At 38.5% G+C, this 22,771-nt stretch overlaps 1 protein-coding gene across 1 annotated transcript in view; it reads right to left on the bottom strand.

Annotated features, from left to right (window-relative positions):
* The window catches only part of trpm5 (transient receptor potential cation channel, subfamily M, member 5), a 39,213-nt gene that overhangs the window by 10,791 nt on the left and 5,651 nt on the right, over positions 1 to 22,771 (bottom strand). Inside the window, exons 2-13 of the mRNA XM_024296206.2 lie at positions 19,996 to 20,232; positions 17,194 to 17,261; positions 13,367 to 13,520; positions 13,109 to 13,289; positions 11,638 to 11,804; positions 11,363 to 11,540; positions 9,814 to 9,878; positions 9,374 to 9,559; positions 9,068 to 9,167; positions 7,282 to 7,400; positions 6,378 to 6,719; positions 4,329 to 4,472 (exon numbers count right to left, since the gene is read on the bottom strand). Coding sequence (XP_024151974.1) covers positions 4,329 to 4,472; positions 6,378 to 6,719; positions 7,282 to 7,400; positions 9,068 to 9,167; positions 9,374 to 9,559; positions 9,814 to 9,878; positions 11,363 to 11,540; positions 11,638 to 11,804; positions 13,109 to 13,289; positions 13,367 to 13,520; positions 17,194 to 17,261; positions 19,996 to 20,232 — 1,941 coding nt within the window. The remainder of the gene's footprint in view (positions 1 to 4,328; positions 4,473 to 6,377; positions 6,720 to 7,281; positions 7,401 to 9,067; positions 9,168 to 9,373; positions 9,560 to 9,813; positions 9,879 to 11,362; positions 11,541 to 11,637; positions 11,805 to 13,108; positions 13,290 to 13,366; positions 13,521 to 17,193; positions 17,262 to 19,995; positions 20,233 to 22,771) is intronic.

Raw genomic sequence — 22,771 nt, 5'->3', positions numbered from 1 at the left:
GAAGGTGTTAAGAAGAAGTTATCAGCAAGAATGGCTGTTCTGACAAATATAATGACATTTTCAATAGAATTCTATCCTTCTTGGAAACAGGAGGTACAGTCTATGATTTTCATCTTCAAATGAGTGTCGCTTAAATAAGGATAAACAGCAGAAACCTGTTCACTCCAGGCCTCGAGGGCCACATTCCTGCATGTTTTCCAACATACCTTGCTCTGGTATGTTCTAATGGGCTGTACATACCTGAACCAGGTAATCAGTGTGAATAGGACTTAGGTTTCAGGAAATCATGCGCACACAGTGGCCTTCAAGGCCTGGAGTTGGCTATGAATGACAACCTTCACCAACATAAGGCGATGTTCTTGGATGTATGACCCAACAATGGGTGTCAGGATCTCATCACAATATCTCTGTGCATTCAGGAGGCCACCTCTGGGGATTAAGTCCTTACACCCCTATTCAAAAGACACCACTGAGGAGGAAATCTGAGGTGACCTGCTGGAAAAACAATGTTTTTACATGTTTGGTGACTGTAATAATTTCAACTTAGGGGTACATGGGCTTACTTATTTTTTTGTTATTGAGACTTTGAAGAAAAAGTACTTCATGAGGGGAAACAGAATGACTCAAGGTGTTGAAATCCACAGGCGCATATGCAAACCCACATGCAAAAGCCATTTTCGTCCACACTTATCCGGGGTGTGTTTTTGGTCGGCCTCAGTGGAGTGATTAGTACATGTGGCGTGTTTTTCTGAGAGAAGTGCCCCACTGGGATGTATTTAAGGTTTTTTTGCCCTCCCTCCCTGTATGGTTTGATCCTTTATGACTTGCCATTAAAGTCACAAAATTGACCCTGTAATTTCTGAGCTTGAAAGGAAAAATCTAATCATTATTAGACCCCACCATTACTTGTGTAATATTACCCACACACATTTTTCTAATACACACTTTGTGCGTTTCAAGTAGAAGGAAGTCTTAGTGATTTCCTTTTTCTTAACTTTTGTCATAAAGTATAAATAAACACTCTTCAGGAACAGAATCAAATTCCTTGTACAAAGTAGAAGAAAATATGTGATTTCAACAGCATTTTGTTCAAAGTTGTGCTTTCCCATGATCGCCTTTTTGAAGATAGAAAGAATGGAGCTCGTGGGAACATTACAGCTAAGGGAGGCTCTTTCACACTCAAAGAAAATCTTTACCCTTACTGAGAGGTATAATCCTCGCATGGCCTTGAAGAGAATCGTGTTCACTACATTTAAATTTTTATGTTCTGTTGCAATTGGATGGATTCCAGTTACAGACGCCCTATAAGTAATACATTACAAACATCAGGACAAATGTGTAGATGTGAAGGAGTCTGTAAATGAAAAGCGCAACGACTGAAGATGAAGACTCCATTTGAAGTAACGGTCTCTGTGGACAAACTCGCTTTTATCACTGTGGATAGTGCTTTGTATCCATCAGGCTCTGTAATGGAATTTCCCCAGTTCATAAGGAGACAGATGTTAGAGAGGAAAGTCCAATTTTTGTTAATTCTGTGCTAATAACTATCAAGACACTGGTTATTAAAGGAGAACTTAAAAAAAGAGCCTCATATGCAGATCTTTTGGGCGAAATTAAGATTTTTTTGGCAGAAAAAACTATAACAATTTAAAGTTACACGTTAAATCACTTGTCAGAGTCAAGGCCTGGGGGCCGGATCTGGCCCTCCAGGTAATTTTATTTTATTGTCATTGATGGTCAGATGTTATCTTGTGATTATTTCTAACTTGCATAATTTTGACAAAATATATTTTTATGGTGAGCAAAATATTAAAAGTTATTTAAGGTTTAAGTTGATTTATTCTGGAACAATATTCTTGCCTGTTTTTATTAATATTTGTTAAAAAGTTAAATTTTTAAAATTTAGTTTCAGTGTGTTCAATATATGTTTATCCTGTTCAGTTTGGCAGAGATTGAATCGCTCTAGACTCTTTTGAATCGAATCAAATCGTTTCTGGAAATTATTATCAATACCCAGTATTTGTTTCTGTTATGTTGTCATGCCTTAGGTCGGCAACCGTTAACAGTAAAAGAGCCATTTGGGTTTGTTTTCTACTGATCAAAACCTAGAAGGAGCCGCATGAACTTACTTTAACCTTTAGGAAATTTGGATTTGCATTCATGACCTTCTCTTTGTTTTTTAATAAATGAGAATCATGCAAATTATTTTTTGGCATGAACAAAGGCAAAAGGAAAAGAAACTAGCATCTGTCAAAATGTGACTTATGTTTTGTTTTTTATGTTTTCACCTTTTACCTTTAGTAGAGGCAAAATTAGCAGAAATGCTAGCTCGTTGCTAAATTAAAAGCTAAACTCCAAATTAGCATAGCAAACTTATAGGAGGTCAAATTAGCCAAAAAAGCTGGTTTATTGCTTAAATATTGACTAAATGCCAAATTAGTCTAAAAAAACAGCTAGCATGTACTTGAAATATTAGCTTGACTCCAAAACAGCCTAAAACCAAAACAAAAAAAGGCTAAATTAGCCAAAACAGCTAGCGTGTAGCTGAAATATTAGCTGAACTCCAAAGAGCCTAAAAACCTTTTTCAAAAATCCTAAATTAGCCAAAACAGCTATAATGTTGCTTAATTACTAGCTGAACTCCAAAATAACCTAAAATTTCTCAGTAAACTAAATTAGTAAAAAATGTAAGCAAGTTGCTAAAATAGAAGCTAAATTCTAAATTATTTCCAAAAAACTTTAGAATATAACAAATTAGCTGAAAACATCAGTATTTTGCTAAAATATTAGCTAAACTCCAAATTAGCATGAAATTCCTCCGTAAACTAAATTAGTCAAAAACCTTAGCCTGTTGTTAAAATAGAAGCTAAACTCTAAATTTTGGGGAAAATTACTATTATTTTATTTTTCTTCAGCCAAAGAGCCACCATGGAGAGATCAATGAGCCACATGTGGCTGTGGAGCTGCAGGTTGCAGACCCCTGGCTTAGGAGAAGTGACAGTGCATGAGTGTGTTTCCACCCTGCTGCTGCTGGACCTATTTTTCCTTACAGACCTTTGGCTCACCTGGCAGGTGTGGCCATTGTACCCTAATTGCCACCTGCTGTCTACTTAACACAGAGGGGGCCACACCAAGCCATGGAGCAGATCAACAAACTGGGTTTCAGTTGGTGTGGCGCTGGTTTGTTAAGTTCTCTTTACTTTTTTGTCCTCAGTAATCTTAGACTGCTGGGGTTTGTTATGTTAGTTTGGGGTTGGACCTTGGTAGTCTTGATTTGTGGGCTTTGTTTATTTGTTTTAGGCAGCTGCTGACTCTGACAGTCCACATGGCTGGATCAACAGTCTCCCTGACTTATTTAATGTTTGGCCAGGTTCCAACTCCCTTCTGGTTTGTCTTTTTGCTGTAACCAGCACACTAATTTCACTTTGTTCTTTTTTTCAGGACAAAGGGTTTTGTTTATTTAATAAACTGTGTTAATTTTATTCTTACTTGGTGTCCAGTTTAATGTTATTTTGGTATTTATCCCTAGACTCTGGGCTGGTTTGCCCCTTGGGGCTTAACAGAGTGTGAGCTGGACACCGTCTGAATGCATGAGATTATCCTGGCACAAGCCTTTCTTTTAGGAATAACTGTAATAAGACCTTCAACATGAAAGATACTTCAAACAATCTAATTATAAATGCATTTATTCAGGCCTCAGTCTGAGTGGTAAAATCGTTTGCAGTGTTAGGTGTACATAGACTTTTATGCAATTACCATAATTTACGATAATATCTGAAGACAGAGGAAGGGAGCGCACGAGGGTGACCGGCTCGAGGTCTTGGTGTCATTAGTCGATGTGTCAGAAAAGGGCAGCAAATCAAATGTGTCAAAAAAAATGCTTAAAACAAAGAGCAGCTATTATTGATTGTCGTCACGTGTTGTCATCAATCCAGTGGGAGTGTGTCATTATTTCCTAATAACTTCTGCTAGAGCCAAGAAATGGATCCCCTATCTTACTACTGGATGACTGTTTCAGCCAGCGCCATGACCTTCATTCCAGTAATGTTCCAGGTGATAAGATAGGTTTTTAGCTTAGCTCACTTCTTAATAAATAAGCAGTTTGCAGGACTCTTTTATCTGGGGTGACATTTACCGACGACAGGCTGACCTACACCAGTGGCGTGCCGGCTGACATCACTCTTGTCTCATTAAATCCAAAGCACGATGCACTATTGGCTTTGAGAGGAAACCCCTTTTTTTCCATAAACATTCAGTCTATAAAAAGATGGAGCGCTGATGCAGTACAAGCTTTAGTTTATCAGAAAAAAGAAACGAACAAAACTGACCATTGCCCAGAAGTAGTTGGCCATCTGCTGTCGGTTCTGAAGGACAGCCCAGAGGAAGAGATCCCGCCAAGGATGCTCGCAGAGCTCCTCCATCTCTGGGAGGTTCTTCTGGCTTTGGAAAAGCCGACCTTTCGGTGGTTTCTCCTATACAAGACATTCACAGGGACATAAAGTTGGCATTCTTAGGCAGCAAAAGTTAAATAGTCTGTGCTAGACATTTTTAATTTTCCTCTGGGGATCAATAAAGTATTTGAATTTTATTATTTGTTACTTTTGTTTTTTTGCACTTTAGGTAACAAGCTTTTCTGCATCCAGTTGCAGACACAGCACTGCAGCTCATATTACACTAGTACACATCAGAAAATCCTATTAGAATCAGACCTGCATTTGAGCCATTGACTGCCTATTGGAACTGGACACATCATCCCCTACCCCCTCGCGTTCCAAACAGGAAGTACCCGCTGGTCAAGAGGGACCTGGTTTCAGGCAAGAGGACGCCTAAATACAACATTGATCTCATTAGCCGGAAGTGGAAATGTCAAAGCTGTAGCCGAAAGATGAATTTATGTATCTAAAGTGGAAGATTCCTAACCCTAAATGTAACCCCAACCTGGTTCTGGTATTTTTGCAGAGGAAGAGCGTGAACTACGAGTGCCACGATTAGTCAATTAATCGACGCCTAATCGGCTATTAAAATAGTCGACAGCTAACTTAATAGTTGATTAGTCGTTACTTTATATAATATGGAGTCAGAGTGTAGTAACATTAAAAGTTATAATGGCATTCTGCTAGCTTTTTAGACTATTTTGGCATTTATTAAGGTTTTTAGGATATTTAGGAGTTTAGCTAATATTTCAGCTACATGCTAACTGTTTTGGCTAATTTAGGCTTATTTCTGTTTTTTTAGGCTAAATTAACATTTAACTAATTTAACTAATTTTGGCTGGCTGTCAGCTTTAGCCAGCCACCACCAGTGTGTGAATGTGTGTGTGAATGGGTCTGTGACTGTGAAGCACTTTGGGCCCTCGATGGAAGAAAGCGCTATAGAAGTATACGCCATTTACCATTAGCGTTTTCAGTAATAAGCTTCAGCGTTTTCAGCTATCAGCACTACATCTTCAGTGGCCAAATTCAGCTTACAGCATTCCCACTAGCATTACCTATATACTATATTATATTATATCATATTATATATCTAGTTTTTAGTTAGTTTAAAGCCAATGATAGTTAAGATGTGTGCTTTACATCCAGTTTGCACATGACCCGATTAGTCGACTAATCGGAAAAAAATAATCGATAATTAGTCAACTATTAAAATAACCGTTTGTGGCAACACTAGCTTGAACTTAATTCAAACCTTGGTCAGGGACTTCTGGTTAACGATGTTGTGGCGCCATCTTAGGGCCACGTTGTTTTCTGTGGCCAGGTCCTCTTACAGACCAACACATTCTCCTTCCCAAGTCCTCACACATTGGCGTGTGGTTATGAACTCCTGTGCTTCACTTTTTGACGTTTTGGGTGTCCCCAACTCGTCATCTTTTGACGTCCTGGCTGTTCGTAATATTAAGGGTCCGCAACCCTCGGGGTGCAGTTCCAGATGCGCACTGGTCCTCGGGATACGTCCAGTACCGGTACCCTAACCCAGTACCAGTAACCTAACCTTAACCCAGTACTGGTTCGCATCCGGTACCGCATCTGCTCCGGTGTCGGGTTAAGGTGTGGGTGCTGGACTAGTTCTGGTTCATAGCCCGGAGGTTGGGGACCTGTGATTTAATAGGAACAGTCAGTGAATTGAAAAATGACTAGTTGGGGACACCCAGAATATCAAAAAGTGACGCTAAAGGGGCCTTAACCATCCGTCAACATAATACGACCTGGGGATGAGAGTGTGTTGGCGCAAGAGGACTTGGCCAAAGAAAACAGCATGGGCCTAAGATCCCAAGATCCTAAGAGTCCCATTTGAGATCAAACAAAATGAGTTTGAAACCTCTGCTTTACAACCATTTATCTTCACACTTAAGGATAAAAATGTCCCCCATTGAAACTTACAGTGGGAACTTTTTGGTAAAAGCCTTTGCAGGAGTCATGCAGGAAGTCTTTGAGCACTTTGGCGACCTCAAAGAGTGTGAAGCGAGGTTTCCCTTGCTCTGAAGGATAATGTCCAGGAGGACCCGGTGTTCTGGCGGCCCCCAGCAGGAGCTGTTTCTCGTCGTACTTCTTGAGGAGCAGGTTGTGAAGGAGGCTCTTCTCTGACACCGACCAGTAAAGCTCCTGCAGGCGGCCATAGGTCAGGAACTCGCCCAGGTTCACGCCATTGTCCACAAAAAGGCGCACAAAGTCTGGTTTGTCATTGATCAAGGCATCCATCATGACTTCTTCAAGGTCACAGGCCTGCAAAGGTCACAACAACAAGTATTTTAAAGTAACGATTTGGCTTTTTTCCACATTTCTCTATTCTCTAATGCAACACACTGAAGGCCGGCCTCTTTAATCATTATTTTGTGAGTTGTAAATGGCCTGTAAGTTACTTTTGTGTCTAATGAATACAAATGCTGATCCGTGGAAACCCTCTGGAGAAATGCATTTGCAGCCTCATAAATCTACAGCTCTGTGGATGGATGCATTTCTTCTGGTGCAGACATGCGTGGTCCTCTGAGGATGCTGGTACTGAGACTCCCACAGCGCCGAGGTTGACATGAACTGATTCTAATTTGTGTTAATAAGTAAATGTTAGAAGTTCAGTGTGTGAAGTTAACAGCCCAAGATTGTAAACATCAAAGACAGCTGCTGAAGTCAACTGAAACGAGAACGAGTCATCTTTGAGTCCAGATCTACTGGCCTCGTTGATTTCATTACTGCGAAAAGGTTAACTACCGACTGTTTAAACAGTTCTGACCTCTCTGAACGTTACACCTGCATCTTGAAGAAGCAGTCTGACAATGCGTTTCCCCACCTTCCACTCCACATCCCCATTGAAGATGTCACTCTTGGCGATGTCCACTCTGTTCCACGCCACCGCCAGCTTTAGTTCATCCAGAAAGTCTTGTGCTTCCTGACTTTGGCTTTTACAAGCTGGAACGTAAAAGGTCAACAAGTTCAGAACCTGTAAAACGCCCAAAATATCACAGTTGTGTCACGTCAGACCACCCAGAATGGTGCAGATTCATTAACTTACTAAATAAAATAGGTAGTGTATTTTTTGGATTGTAAGTCGCTCTAAAAAAATGGACAATGAAGAAGAAAAAAATCATTTAGGTCACACTATAGGGAAAACAGTGCAATGCTCTTTGATTAAATGCACCAATTCCAGCGTAATTCTATGTTCACATGTTCTCCGCGGTGCAATAGCAGCGTGAGACCCTTCTAAACACCCACATGGTGGAGTCGGTTGATCAGCCCACTGCCCGCTCCGATCTGCAGAAGTTCCGCTTCTCTACACCCAGGTAGCGGACTCTTGAACTGCCTGCTTTACCCACAGAGGCACTCCCTTGCGGCTGCCAGCTCGCGGAAGAGTTCCACGGTGAAGAAATCGCTAAACTTTAGTAATGATTGTTTTAAAAACAAATTCTGGCTTTTTTATTTTAATTATCGGGCATTTCTGTTTAAGAAAGTAGGAAGATGTTAAGTTTCACCAGATATTATTCATAATCTAAGTTCAAAACAGCTGATAAGAAAACTCTGATGACCCAGGATTCTAGCAGCATTCAAACACATCACTCATGGACAAATCTCGAAGAGGTGAAAAGAGTCTCACATCAGATTTGTTCGTAAATGTGGTTTTGTGTGTGCGTAACAAGCGATTTGTGTGTAATTTTTAAAGAGCTGTGCATGTAATTAGTTTCAAGAAGTTGTAATTTTAATTAAAATTATATTTAGTATTTCCTTTTTTTATTCCAAAGGTTTCGTATTTATGGACAGAATGTATTATATGAATTACAAATAAAAAATTACGCACAAATCCAAAGTTTTGCTCACAAATCAAGAACTACGCACACACAAATCGGGATGAGTCTATTTTCTCTCCATACTTTTGCACGCCTCTCTTTGGACGCTTGTCAAATTCGCTGGTCAGCTCGTCCAAAATTGTTTTCGTAAACTTGATGCTTCTGACGTGTGTGGAAGGAGCTATAGCCAAATTCTTTAACCATTTTAGACATTAAAGCATTGGCTGTATATCTCATTTAAAGTGCATGAAAGACATGGATGATGTTAAGACATTGTTTTTTTGCAAAGATCTATAAAAATATTGGTAATCACGTCTGCATGTCTGGGTTCATGAGATCATTCAGATATTCTCCCAATACACTGAGGCTCACTATGCAGGAACTGTGTCTGAATGACGGCTTTTTATAGTAGTACTTCTGTCTCTGCGTGACCCACTTTGATGACTTGCTGTGCAGGAATATTCTGAGGATGGAAAATATAAACCTAAAGTTATGTCCGAATTCCAACCCTAATCCCTAACTATTAAAAAAATATCAAGTGTCCTGGATTTTAAAGGCAATCCGGACACCATGCTCATTACTTTTCTTTCGGATATGACGTCACCGAAGGAATTTGGCCATAGCCCTGCCTCTTCCTCTGCATTGCTGTGAGTACCTAATACTGACACACACATGTACCTACAGTGCCCTCTAGCGGTTGTTAGTGGGAAAATATGAGCCTTCTAATTTTTAAAATCACATATAAGTCACACTCTGAACTATGCAACTAATACTCAGAAAAATACAGTATGTTACCTTTGACGAGAGCTTTGAGAATGACAGTATCTAGCTCGGACGTGTCCTGTTCGGGGTCGTGGACGGTCAGGAGATGTCCATGATCGAGTATCTTCTGAATCTGGCGGGTAAGTTAACAATCAGTTATTGTGAACAGTTTCTTTTTCCTTTATTCTAACCAGGCAAAGCTTTTTTAAAAAAATGAAATGTCCACATTAGCTGGCTTCAGGCTTTTCCCAGTGTGTCCCATTTTCTGCCCGTGCTAGAGCCTTGTGATCTCTCCATCTTCGTGTGGTTTTGCCTCCAAGCTGTGCACATGGCTCTTACCAGCTTGACCCAGTTACTGATGTCTGCGCTGTGGTGGGCATTAGGAAAGGTGTCCAGCAGGAGCTCATGAACGCTGTCTGTGTCCCAGCAGCCTCTATTCATCAGTGTGACAAGGATGTCGGCCACGCCTCCAGAGCCTGCCAGGATCAGCCACGGCGTGGAGTTGGCGATGCCTTTGTACATTCTCTGCAGGCGGAAATGGCATTGTTTGGATCGGCTTTACACTCCAGGCTTGTCAGAGATCAAATCCCTTGAAAATATCACGAGTTAAAAAGGTTTTCACGTTTTATTTATGCAGAGAACATTAGCCGGCTTGGTCAAAATTTAGTTTAGTCAAAGAGTCAGGTTAACACGTATCATAAATGCTGTGTCTCACTGCTGCTACGTACAATTTGTGCATTGCCCACATATGTAAAAAAAGCATCAAAAAACAAACTCACCTTTAAAATTTTGGGTTCTCCATGGACCAGAAGACAAAGAACAGGAATTTCAAAACTTCCTGCACCTGAAAACACCAAAAGGTCAATTTAAAATTAAAATTTCTGAACAAACCAGTTACTGTAGACAATTTTGGAAATAATTTAGGCAAATATTCAAAAAAAAAAGCTGTTTAGCTTTGTTTTTATTATACACCTCAGTAACAAAGAAAACATAAAGAAAACAAATGTTTGTCATAAACTGCCTGTCATGTCGGGGACCACTGCAGAAATTCAAATTGATTCTGTTTTGTCTCTTAGTTCTAATATTAAGACAAAATAAACAGCTCATTTGTGTCACGAAATACAAAAACAGCTTTAAAAAATCAATCAAGCAAAAATGAATTCAGCTATTAATTCAAGCAATAAATTAATCAAGTTTCTTGTTTAATTCCTTTTGTCAAAAGTTAAGACATATTGGGCCTAAAAACATGAAAAAGTTATCTTACTAAAACATACTGCAAATGCAGTACAACCAAAATTCTCTTTCATCTTTAGATCTCATAAAAAATGTTCATTTATCTGATGCTTTTTTGTTTTTTTTTTTTTTTACATGAAAATTACTCTAAAATTTTTGTACAAAGGAAGACTATTTCCTTCCTTTTAAAGATCCAAAATGGTGTTTTGGGGGTTTGGTTGATGCAAGTTAAGTTCAAAAATAGTATTTTTGAGTATTTTTTATTTAAATCCTTGTAAATCAGGAGCAGATGATAAAATACACATTGAAAGAAATTGTATTTGTGAAAAACACTTCTTGCTTTGAGCTAATACCAAAAGGGAGGGGAAGAGGGGGCGGAGTTTTTCCATGCCAACGGTCCCGCCCACAACCCAGAGGTGAACTCCTACAGAAACTATGTCCTAAAAAAAACAACAGTTTTTTTTTATTTTATTTTTTTATCTTAATCATAATTAAAAGACCACCGGGAACACTTTTAAAACATATCAGAGTGAGTTTTTATGTAAAAAAAAAAATGTCAAACCAATGTATTATCCTGATGGTGGGTATGTGTGTTTGAGTGTCACAGACATACAAAGTGAATATCTTTTGATGACAGAGATATTCAAACTGTTTTTTTCTGTTTGTTTAAGGACAAAATGTTCTTTTTCTAAATACTTTTCCCTAAACTTTAATCAAAAGTAGTCTTGATTTGCAGAGGGAAGCATCCTTTACTTCCACCAGCTTTCTGCTAAAGCTTCTAATTTTACAGTCAGCCAAATCAAAGAGTTATTAAAGACTGAGCTCAGCTTTCTTTCAGTGTCTGCATATGAAAGAGCTACTTGTTTTTTGCTGTGGCGCAATGAAAATAATGCAAAGTGCATTTATAATTTACTTCCATGAAGGCTTTAATTTTTCACAGGGAATATTCCCATTTTTTAATACCTGCTATAAGACTGTTTTAACTTTTCATGAATAAATATTGTAAGGTGGATTTAAAATGTATTGGAACTGAAGACTAAAAAATAAAAATAAAAAGTGTGGTTTTATATACAGCGCGGAGCCCACTGATGTTACCTCCATATCCGGTCCTCTGAAGTGAGATGTGTTTGAGCAGCTTCACCCTCATTTCACTGGTTGCTCCTGGTCTGGTGGAGTCCTCCTCCACAAGCACAAAGTGAGAGTGGTTGCTGTCCAGGGAATACACCGAGCCATGAGGCAAGTCTTGTGGCGTGTAAACCGCGGGTTCATCCACCTTGTAGGGATGAAAAAAAAAGGAGAGATATGTATAAAGGTCATCAGATACTGAGCTGATGTCCTGATGTCGCATTTGTCTCTGTGGGAGCACGAACCTTGGCACCGAGCAGCGCTTCTCGATTGTGGATCATGTTCCAAGGCGCAATTCCAATCGCCACTACACGAACGGTAGAGGAGGTGCTGGCCAGGGAGTGATCACGCACAGCCTGGCCCAAGTGTTTGGTGATGCCGAAACGAAGGCCATTAGTCAGAATCCACGCCCCTGGAGAGCAGAGTCATTGATCGTTTCTTGAGTTTTTAAGGGGTTTTAAAGGAAAACCTAATGAGTACAAGATATTTTAAAATAATTTCTAACAATAATAACCTGTAATTCTTCTGCTCTTCATTTTACTGAGTTTCTCTCTTTTCAAGGTCAGTTTTCAATTAGATTTTTGGTGGCAAAACTTTGGAATGAACTCTTTTATGCAATAAAAACCTGCAATTCTTCAAAGTGCTGTAAAATATGTTTAAGAAAGCATTTGATTTCCGTCTTCCTTATAATTGTTTGAATTTTTTTATGTACTAAAATTGACTTGTTTGGTCATGGGTCATACTGTCTTAAAAATGTTTCTCACTTTTGTCCATAAAGAGTTATTTTATGGATGGTATATTTATGTTTTCTGCTATTAATTGGATTTTATTGCTGGCTTTAGACAAATCCTGTTAGTGAACTACTATTATATGTATTGTCACTTTTATCTTTAAAAACCTTTGGAATATACATGTATATATGACAGATATATATTTTAGATTTTTGATTCTTTTAGGTGGAGGGCTTTTTGGACCTCTTTTGGAGGTGGATAAGTCATTTGTTTTTGTTTTTTTCCTCTCCCTGCACTGTAATAAAGATTGTTTTATGAGTCCTTATTATGCATTTTACTTGTGCTAAACAATGAAGACTAAAGACTAATATAAGAGTATAAATTATGCATTAAAATCCCAAAAAGATCCACTTTAATATTCATTCATTTTACATTTTTTCATGTATTTTCATGTGTTAGAACCATCGACTGTATATGAGAACTGGACAGAGTGAGTGTGACATCACCCAAAGACAAAGGGCTAACTTGTAGCTCCAACAAAATCAGGTCGATTCAATCGCTATTTGTAAATGATACAGACGCCATGTTGGAGCGAAAAGCACTGATTGGTCTGAGTCGCCGTTTCTATGGCAACCGATAGAATTGTTGGAAGGCCACACCCCATTAGAAAAAGGGCTCAAGTGAATCTCTTAATCAAACGTCTGACGTGACACCATATACTTTTATTGAAGCATCTGATTGGTCAGTTGAGCTACAAAAAAATTGGTGAAAAAAAAATTTATATTTTCAAAGACGGATGAAAAAGTATATCAGACCAAAAATATTTATTCTGACAAATAAAATGACTGAGTCATAGCTGTCTATTTCTCTTTGAGATGTTTTGGCTTCTTGGAACCAGTGGATACTTCCTTTTTGGAATGCAATGGGGGAGGGGTCGCTCTGTCCAGTTCTCATATACAGTCAATGGTGTGAACTTGCATACAACCTGTGCTCTGTGCAGCCTTCACAAGTCCTTTTCTGAGTGTGTCCCGGAGCCAAGGCTTCATCTGAGCCAGCTCATCCCCCCCCACCACTGCTACCACCAGGTGTGGGGGGGACAGGCCCCACTCCTGTGTCAGCATCTGGTAGATCTGCACCGGTTCTGTGTTGCTGCGCACCTTCACAAACTACAGCGAAGAGAAGTGTTGGTCAGTTCAACAGGCTGGTTTCAAACAAGCTTCCTTACGTCACCGGGTCCGTTTACCTTTCCTCGGGTCTTGGTGGAGCCGCAAAAGTCAATGTCACCAACTCGTCCAGCTGCCCAGTGACTCTTCTTCTTCATTTTACTGGCCAGGCCTCTAGCTACATTTTCAATGGTCTCATCCACTGAAGAGCAGCACGAGCAGCCAAGAAGGACGCTACACAAGAAAGAAAGGGAGCAAGCCACTGAAAACAGAAGCAATGTCAGCTAAACATTAAACTGACTTCGTTCTTAAAGACCTTTAGATAAAAATAGGTATATCGAACATGTTTTTGTAGGATTTTTCTGATAATAGAGGACACATAAAAATTAAGCTCAAAATTGTAATTACGAGTTTGTTTTTATTCAAATCGTTGTGAATTAAAGGCCGACCAAAAAAAAGCAATCTGAAAAAGTTTGTTGTTGGAATGCAGAAACTACAACTATTCTAAGCTCCCTGCTCCTCTCCATTTTAATGTATCCACTTGTAAAACATTAGATTCATGCCCGAGCTGCCTTGTGGCTCAAAACCGTAACCGCTGGATAGCTCCAAAATTGCTCCCCATTTTTGTTCCACTGGAAATATTAGGTTGGGGGCTGTAAGCTAGTGGGAGAGTGTGTAAACAGATGGGTAACAGGAAGTGGGGGGTGGGGTTACTCTGAACCAACCATCCCACAGATTACTTAGAGGTGAATTTTTCATGAACTCCTGTTGCTCTGCAGAAACTATGTCCTAGAAAACGACACAAGACTATTGATTCTGGCAAAAAGACTGTAATCATAAATAAAAGACCTAGAGAAACGATTTTACAATAGATCAAAAGATGATCGGAGTGGGTTTAAGTGTAGTTCTCCTGATGAAGGTCAAGCTCCTCAAGTTTTTAAAGGTTTTACACTCATTGACAAAAAAAATGTCCATAAAAATGCATTAAAGAAAGCCTTACAACACAATTGATCGTGATTATTGAACATAACATGAACTGTAGCAAGAATTTTTATTAGCAGCACATTGATAACTCATAAAATGGATGTCTACAACAATAAAACTGCAGAATCCAATAATCAGAAGCACTTCTTCTCCATTAAACACATGATGTAATAATGAATATGGAATATTGCATGAATAGTTTTTTAATAAACAGTGTTTATAGACGTCCGCTCTTGCTCTGTTCAGCTTCAGCTGATTTCTGACAGCAAAATTCGCTTCAACTCAGTAATTTCTTCAAAAAGATCATAGATTGCTAAAAGATTGTGTATGGGTGTTATATTTAAATCACAAATTTCATCAATTTTAGAATTTTAATTCAGGTAAAAAGTGATAAATAGGTCATTTAAGTTGATCGAATGAGCCAAACAAGAGCAGGTAATGGTAGCTAAGAGCCAATGGGAGACATCTGTGAGTAATACCTCAATGAACTTTTGGGAAAATTGAATCCTGGGGCCATTTTGAGACCTTGAAATGCCTTTCTGTCCTTGACAACAGGCAGAGTCTGCGGCTATGCAAATCCAGCTCTTTGCTGTATGGTACATGTTGCCCTCGGTGCTCTCTTGCATCCCAGATCGTATTAATGTAAAAGATATTTGTAAATCGCTAATAAGTGATGAATGTTTACCCAAAAAAATTGACAGCCTGTTGTAATGTGGGGAAAAGTATATTTATTTCACTCAAAGCCCCCAAAACTGCAAAATTTCAAATGCTTCTGAACTTCCTGAAACTGCGGTAGCTTGTTAGAGTATCCCAGGATTCTATTCTTCAAGGCAGCTGGGCTTTAAAGGTTAATCTCAAAGATGTTTTGCTGCTCATCCAAGTTGCTTCCCGAGTTCCAACTGCTGATGGGGAATTCATGTTTTTTATGTGCTGACTACTTCAGCTGACTACCTTTGAAGTAGTCAGCACACAAATAACCAGAGTTTCCCATCAGCAGTTAGAACTGAAGAAGCGGCTCGGATGAGCGGCGAAACGTCTGGTAGATTAACCTTCAAAGTCAAGATGCCCTGAAGACGAGAACTGTGTGATGACACGACCTGGATGACTGAGAATCTCCACCACTAAGGCGTTTATTGTCAAGTTTTGTAACTCAGGCTTTTGTATTGATGGAGTAGCAGTCTGTTGAAGGTGTTCCCTGTAATACTGGAGTCTCAGATCTTCTCCACAGCATCAAGGTGGCCTTTGATTCCAACAACTGCCTTTAAACTCACACTGTGGCGACAGATTTCTAATTTAAAGACTCAGTCTAATGAAAGTTTTAGAGTTTTTAACATGTTTTTGGGGGGATTTTTCTCATGATAGAGAACATATATGAAGAAAATTAAGTTTAACAATAAATTTCTGAGTATTTCTTTATTCAAATCATTGTGAATCAGGAGCAGATGAAAAAATGTCGTTTGAAAAAGTTTGTTGTTGTGTCATAGAAGCTTAAACCATCAGGCCACAAGCTTCCTGCTCTACTTGTAGACAAAAAGATCCATGTACGTCTTTGTTTTCCTCTTCCGGCCTGCATCGGGCTCAAAACTGTACAGGTAGAAAGCTCTGATATTGCTCGCCATTTTTGTTATACCAGTAATGTTAAGTTGAGGTTGTGGGGCGCTGTAAGCTAGCAGGAGAGTGTGTAAACAGATGGGTGATGGGAAATGGAGCGGGCTTACACCTCACCGATGGTCCAGACTACAATTCTAACGAACTACTTACTGCCTCTTTACGGAATTTATGTCCAAGAAAAACAACAGTTTTTTGGGGATTTTGGCTAAAAGTAGCATAATCATGTATAAAAGAACAGTTGGAACGCTTTGAAAATGCTCTATATTCTGCACTAAAGGGCACACCAGATTATAAAGTGGACTGTTAATGAACTTTGTCATGGATGAGGTGCATCGAACTATAAGGCACATTAAGGAGGCAACAGGCAGAGTTAAGTCACTCTAGCACTCGTCTGTAACATGCTACACATTGGTAGCGTGTTAGCATGTTAGCATTTTCACATTACATGCGCAACTCTCAATCTTACCTAGAACATGACGAAAACAGACTGATACAGCTAAGACTAACGTTACTGTGACTATGCTAACTCCTGGTGACACGTAAAAAAATTGGATCATGTTAGCTAATAGCCATGTTAGCGTTTTTACAAAACACCCAATCTTGTTTACAACTCATAGAAAGAAAAAAAAAACAGACTGATATTTCTATAGGGATCATTAGGCATTTATCTATAAATAAGACAGTTGTATTTTTTTTAACTAAGGATTTTAAGTGCACCTTAGATATCAAAGATATGTTAGCTCAAAAGACGATTGCAGCAGGACTTTATTCAAACAAATCATTATTAGGAAGCTAAGCTAATCAGCGTGAAAACAACTAAGCTAATGGCAACAACTATTAGCTTAAATAATTAAATTTTTAGTGTTAGCTAAAACGGAAACGTTAAGCTTTTCTGAGTTTTTGTCTTGAAAGTATTAAACATTTAAGAATATGTTCTGCCCTTGTGCGTGGTGTTTCATGCCAGTCATTTCCAAGCACTCATTATTAATTACTAGTTAAGTGCTTAAGCTAACAAGAGACACACAGACTCCATTAATAAAGTCATAAAAATGTGGCTGATGAAATATCTTTCTTAATAGCTTGGAATAATATTTTATTAACCTCACTGAGATGTAGAATTTTGCTTTCCCTTTAAAAAGTCGTTTTTTACGACACAGAAAAATCATCTCTCATGAATAATTAAATTGAATATCTACTTGGAGCTAGTTAATACTTGTTAGTCATGCACAAGTGTTTGCTTCCTGCAGCAGACAGGAGAAATGGGATTCTCTCATTATGGCGTCTAATTCATGTGAGCGATGACACGACGCACCTGTGCTCGTCTGACCACTCCAGCTTCTCCCCACACTGCAGGCATCGTGTCTGCGGCTGCAGAGGCTCCTGCAAACAAATTTTTTCACAGATATGAGGTCATTTTTCCCCTAACTCCATATCACTCGTCGCCAGCCTTTCACTAATGGATGTGTTGTAATAAGTAGCCTACTTATGGGCGATGCAAAGCTGGCAGAATTTTCATTCTCGTCTCACATGCAAAGTGGCTGGTCCTCCCTGGTGCTTGAACAGGATCGGCACAAACCACAGTCAAGAGAACTGGGCCAAATATGCTGTGAGCTCATAAAGGTTTATCTCGGATGCACTCCAAAGTGTAAATGCTTTCGAGAGCTATCAACTGCAAAGCATTAGCATTCTAAAAGTGTGTTGTTTAAAAGAATGTGGAAAGTTAAGTGAAGCAGTCCTGGACTCAAGGATCAGATTTCTTTTGCAATTTTTCCTTCTGCCTTTGCATGAAAATTTAATAGCAATAGTAATAATACATTTTGTTTGTATGGCGCCTTTCTGAGCACACAAGGTCGCCTTACTCACCAAAACGTGACAAGGAATATTTGACATAGTGAAAGACCACCCCCACCCCTCCAAAAAAACAAACAAACAAAAAAGAAGGCGAAACCATCAGAAAACGAATGGGGCCAAAATCTCTTTAAAGGCTGCAAAGATACGTTTTTTGTTTCCGCTTACAAAATCTAAAAAACACATGTTGGGGATATCCAAAAGAGGTTCTAAAATTATTATGGGATGGCCACGGGACCTACTGCTTCGCAGTCATTTTGTTGGGGCAAAGTTTATTTTATACATTTTCGTAAAATACAGAAAAATAGACTTTTGTTTGGGCGATATACACAACATTTCATACACGTACCACCACATTAAGTCTACAATTACCACCAAAGTTTTGTTGACCTTTGACCTCATCAAGAGGCCACTTGAATTATCCATCTTGAATTATCAAAAAAATTATCCCAAAAAATAATCAAAAAAAAAAAATACCGTTAGTACTTTCTATCAACTTAATCTCCTCAAGCAATCTTTGAAAGCTAGTTACAAAAAAATGTATTTAAAAGCTGCAGATTCTGAATAGCGTTAGCATGGTGAGCTAGCAAAAGTGGCGTTCCCCTAATACGCACATTTTTTTTTTGGGAATATTATGAAAATTGAATAAATCCCTGGCTCAATATGAACATATTAGGAATATGGGCCTGGATAACGAAAAACCTCTGTTGCTAAGGAAATCTAAAATTTTACTTTTGCAGATTGTTCTAAAAATCAAATAAATCTGTTAGTGACATCCAGGTGACCAAAAAATCAAATGGTTGCTATGGAGTTAAACCAACAGAAAAGCTGCTATTGTAGAAAAAATGTTTATTTTGAATGAATTTGTCACATGCATCACTGACCCATGGTGGCAGTGGCAGGAGTGGCAGGAGGGGAGAGTGAAGGACATGCCGCATCCACTCAGGTGCAGGAGGGTTGCACTAGTGTCCATATAGCGCCACTTACTGCTTTAATTTTAATTCTTCTTCTTGATTGTTTTCTGTAACTTGTGTTAAATGAAACAAGAATTTTACAAGCCTCTGTGGCTTATTTATGGACTAAATATTCTTTGTTCATTTATGATTCATTGGAGTGTTTTGGGTTTTTTGCAATGTGTGCTTTTGACATTTTCAAAACTGCTGTTGTTTTACATAGAAAACGGCAACCTTTTAATCTCCAAATGATTCCTTTCTAGGAAATAAATGGCTCTAAGTTCAAAAAAACGCCCTCATTCATTATTGAAAGGATTATCCATTTGCCTCGGCAAACTCAGACTTTTATCAGGCGGCCTAATTTGCATTGGCACTTGAGAAGCTTGTGGAAGATGATTAAAACCAACGGAAAAACAAAAAAATAAAAAGGAAAGAAAAATGCAACTGGAGTGCAAATCCTCACAAACAATGCAATAACCGCTCTGTGTACTTTGAATGAAGGAAAGCCTTTCAGCAGAGTGCAATGGTAACTCACAGAGTCAATTTCTGTGTAGCCATCTGTTTAATGTGAGTGAGCAGCTTGTGGTGGAAGCTTTCATTTGACTGCAGGTTCAGGTCTAAGAGGGAAAGGACTACTGGGCATGCAAACAGGACGATTTGCATGCAAAGTTGGATGAAAGGATGCTGAGTTATGCGATGCACTTGTGTTTATGTGCAAAGTTGAGTGGAAAGCTTAAGGAGAAATGCCCCATTTCATGTAAACACCATTTAAATTTTGCTTACAGTATACAATTATAAACTTTGTTTTAGTTAAAGAAAAAATCAAGGTCAGCAGCTTCCCTTTAAACCCCAAGGAAAATGGCCACTCAGTTTAGGTTTCTTCTTGAGAGACATGTTTGTCTAAACAGAATATTACACTTGTCAAATTTAGGACAAACTTCCTAAAATTTCTATTTTGAAAATCTAAACCATCTAAACCAAAATGAGCAAAAATTACTTTAAAACTTTTTTTTTTTTAATTCTTCACTTCAACTTTGGTAAATATGATTATTTTGGGTATATTTATATTTGTAAAATTTGTGTAAAAAAATAATTTGATACAATAACAAATGCATTTATATGTGAGGTTCTTCAAAACAACAATATTTGAGTCTAAACTCATGAAACGAAACAGAAATCACTTTTTACTGTAATTTTTGTCCCATTACAAATACACCCACTGTATAAATACTTCATATATTTTAAAACTTAGTTTCTCAAAGGCTTAAGTTGCCAAACAGGAAAAAAAACACAATTGTTGTGCTCATTCTCACCATTGGTGTGCCTTCTTTTTCAGGCATTGCAGACGTCTTGCTCCGTCTTCCTTTGCTGGACAAAGACTGCAGGGACCGGCAAGCTTTGCCTGCAGGTGAACCACGCAGGTTATCAGGAAGTGGTTCAAAGGTAGGGTCATCCTCCCAGCCAATCCCTGATGCTTCTGACCGACATCGCTTTGCATGTTGGTCAGCCACTGCACACTGCAACCACCGTCTCAGAAGCAGAATGTGGTGCTTTAAAAAAAACAAAAAAGACGATGGAGGAACTTTAAACCTGGGTACAGGAATGAAATAGTTGATCATTTGTTCCAGAAAGTGATAATGTAGCACAAAAAATGTTTGGAGATTAAATTTTTAAGGTTTTTATGAGCCGAAGCGAGAATTAAGATTTGGCAGATTAATTTTTAATGATTAAAAATAATTGGAAGTAACTGACTGTCCAATGGAGGGACTCCTCTTCTGAAACACATGTCAACATGCGTTCATCAGAATAGAATAGAATTTTACCTTGCAACCAAGTAATAAAAGGTCTTTCTCTCTGTGACATAAGAAGAATACTTTTTTTAACACATTTTGTAAATTTGTAAATGTAAAAACAATCAAATCTACATTGAATAGAGAATACACCAGACAGAAGCAAAACTGAAGAAACAATGAAGTCCTGATGAGGAGAAGTCACTGAAACAAAAAGAAAATAAACAAATTCTGATTAGAAATGATGACTGGAAGTAAACTGTTGTCATGATTCAACCATCAGCTCTCACCTCGCCCGAGTTTTAACCTCCACTGCCTCACTACACGTCCCATCAGCCACCTTCCTTCCAGCACAGCTGATCCCCATCAGCTCATCAGTACCATCCAGTATTTAAACAACCACCAGCTGCTTCTATTTTGTGAAGTCTTGTTTTGCCTAGCAGACATTCTGAGCAATATTATTCCTAGTTTCCTCCTCTGTGCCTTAACCTTTGCCTGTTTCCTCGTTTACCTGCCTCACCCTTGTGATTTTGACCTTTGCCTGTATTTAGACTACCATACATATTATGTCTTGCCCATGCTCCACTTCAGTAAAACATTTGCATATGGATCTAAAAGACTCCGCCCCTATTTCACAACTGTAATCTCTGAACTGTAGGGTGCTACTGGATTACAATTAAAGCCCAGTCATTGTCATTGAATCTCTTTTAGAATTTAGCACATCAAAAGAGACAAAACTTCTAACATAACTTAGAAGTTGTTTAAAACATGCTACGTTAGCTGCATTAGCTTATTCACAATCCCCATAACTACTAACTGTGTTCCCAGATGTAGCAAAAAAATAAAAATAAAATAAATAACAGACTGGTACCGCTAAAACAAAAGTTTCTGTGACCATACTCACTCCCAACCTTGTAATTAACATGTAAGGAAAATCAGTCCGACACCTCTACCCGTTAGCCATGTTAGCGTTTTCACCATAGTACCCAACCAAGCATTTTGACAGAGCGCCATTTTCCTTTTCAAAATCCCTTTGAAATCAGTAAACACAACTAGAATGAATCCAAATAAACATGTAAGGCGCTCCTGATGATGAGAAATGTTGCTTAAAAAAAAGAAATAGGGGTTTTACGTGTGCCATAAGGTGCAATAGATTTTATTTCTATTTTACTTTAGCTCGAAGGTCAAATGCCTGACAATATCTTCACACAATTTCAACATTAAGTGCAAACTAAGAGTGAGCTTCTGGGCTGCAGACGTATCAGGTGGGAAGGTGACCTTGGAACAGATGGGTCTATAAGATATTGAGAGTAAATGCAGGAACGCTCCTTTTCTTGTAGCATTTGATACCACTTTGCTTCATTAGGGAGCACAGTTGTGTCTGGACAGTTACTGTCTACTGTGTAATAATATCAGTCCCAGTTGTATTCTTTGGACCAAGCACATAAGACTATAGGATTGTGCTGCAATTCTAGATTCAGACCAAAAGTTACAACACTGGAAACTTCCCTTTGAGCCGAAGGTAAATCAGCAGCAGGTTGATGTATCCGGTATTGACCATAACAAGTTGTGCTTTGATGCACTAACACACAATCGATCCTTAACTGTCATTAAGTTTTTGATGCTTATCCAACTTAATGCATCACTTTAGATAAAAACTCACCTTTTCTCATAACAAAATCTTTTGATCTTCATGTGACTTTGCTTAAATAACTGGTGTATTGATAGTCACATTCCAGGATCATAACTACAAAGTAAAGCAGCTTTAAAGCAAACACTTCTCAGAAAACTAACATGTAAATGAAAGAAAATATTTGTTAGTTTTTAATTAATCCTTTCAGTGCTCTTTAGGGTGCATTCACTCTGGATAAATGAATCTACAATGCCAAGAAATTGAACACCTGCAGTTGATCTTATTCAATTTCAAAGTTTAGGCCCCTAAAGAACTCAGACCAGGACAGTAAAAGTGTTAAGAAGAAGAAAGCTGACTAGATTGGTTGGTGTTGATATCCAGATACTCACAACTCCACTCCCAAAGATATTTTTACCCATACATATGGTAGGTGAACTGCACCAGGTTAAGCCATCTTAAGAGACATCACAAAAACTGATGTTCATGTATGCTATAAGAGTATCGTTGAGTAATTGTGAGTCTAATGTAAGTTTCTTACACTTAAGACGTACGGGTTAGACGTTTACAAATGAATGTATCAAAAGTGGAGCAGGAAGCTTGTGCTTCGTCGATCGTATTTTCTAAGTCACAAATACAAACATTTGGATTTTTTTTTATCTTCTCCTG

This window comes from Oryzias melastigma, linkage group LG3 (genome assembly GCF_002922805.2).
Source record: "Oryzias melastigma strain HK-1 linkage group LG3, ASM292280v2, whole genome shotgun sequence".
In the NCBI taxonomy this organism is placed as follows: domain Eukaryota; kingdom Metazoa; phylum Chordata; class Actinopteri; order Beloniformes; family Adrianichthyidae; genus Oryzias; species Oryzias melastigma.
The sequence above is the reverse complement of the archived record's forward strand: the minus strand, read 5'-3'. Positions and strand labels throughout refer to the sequence as shown.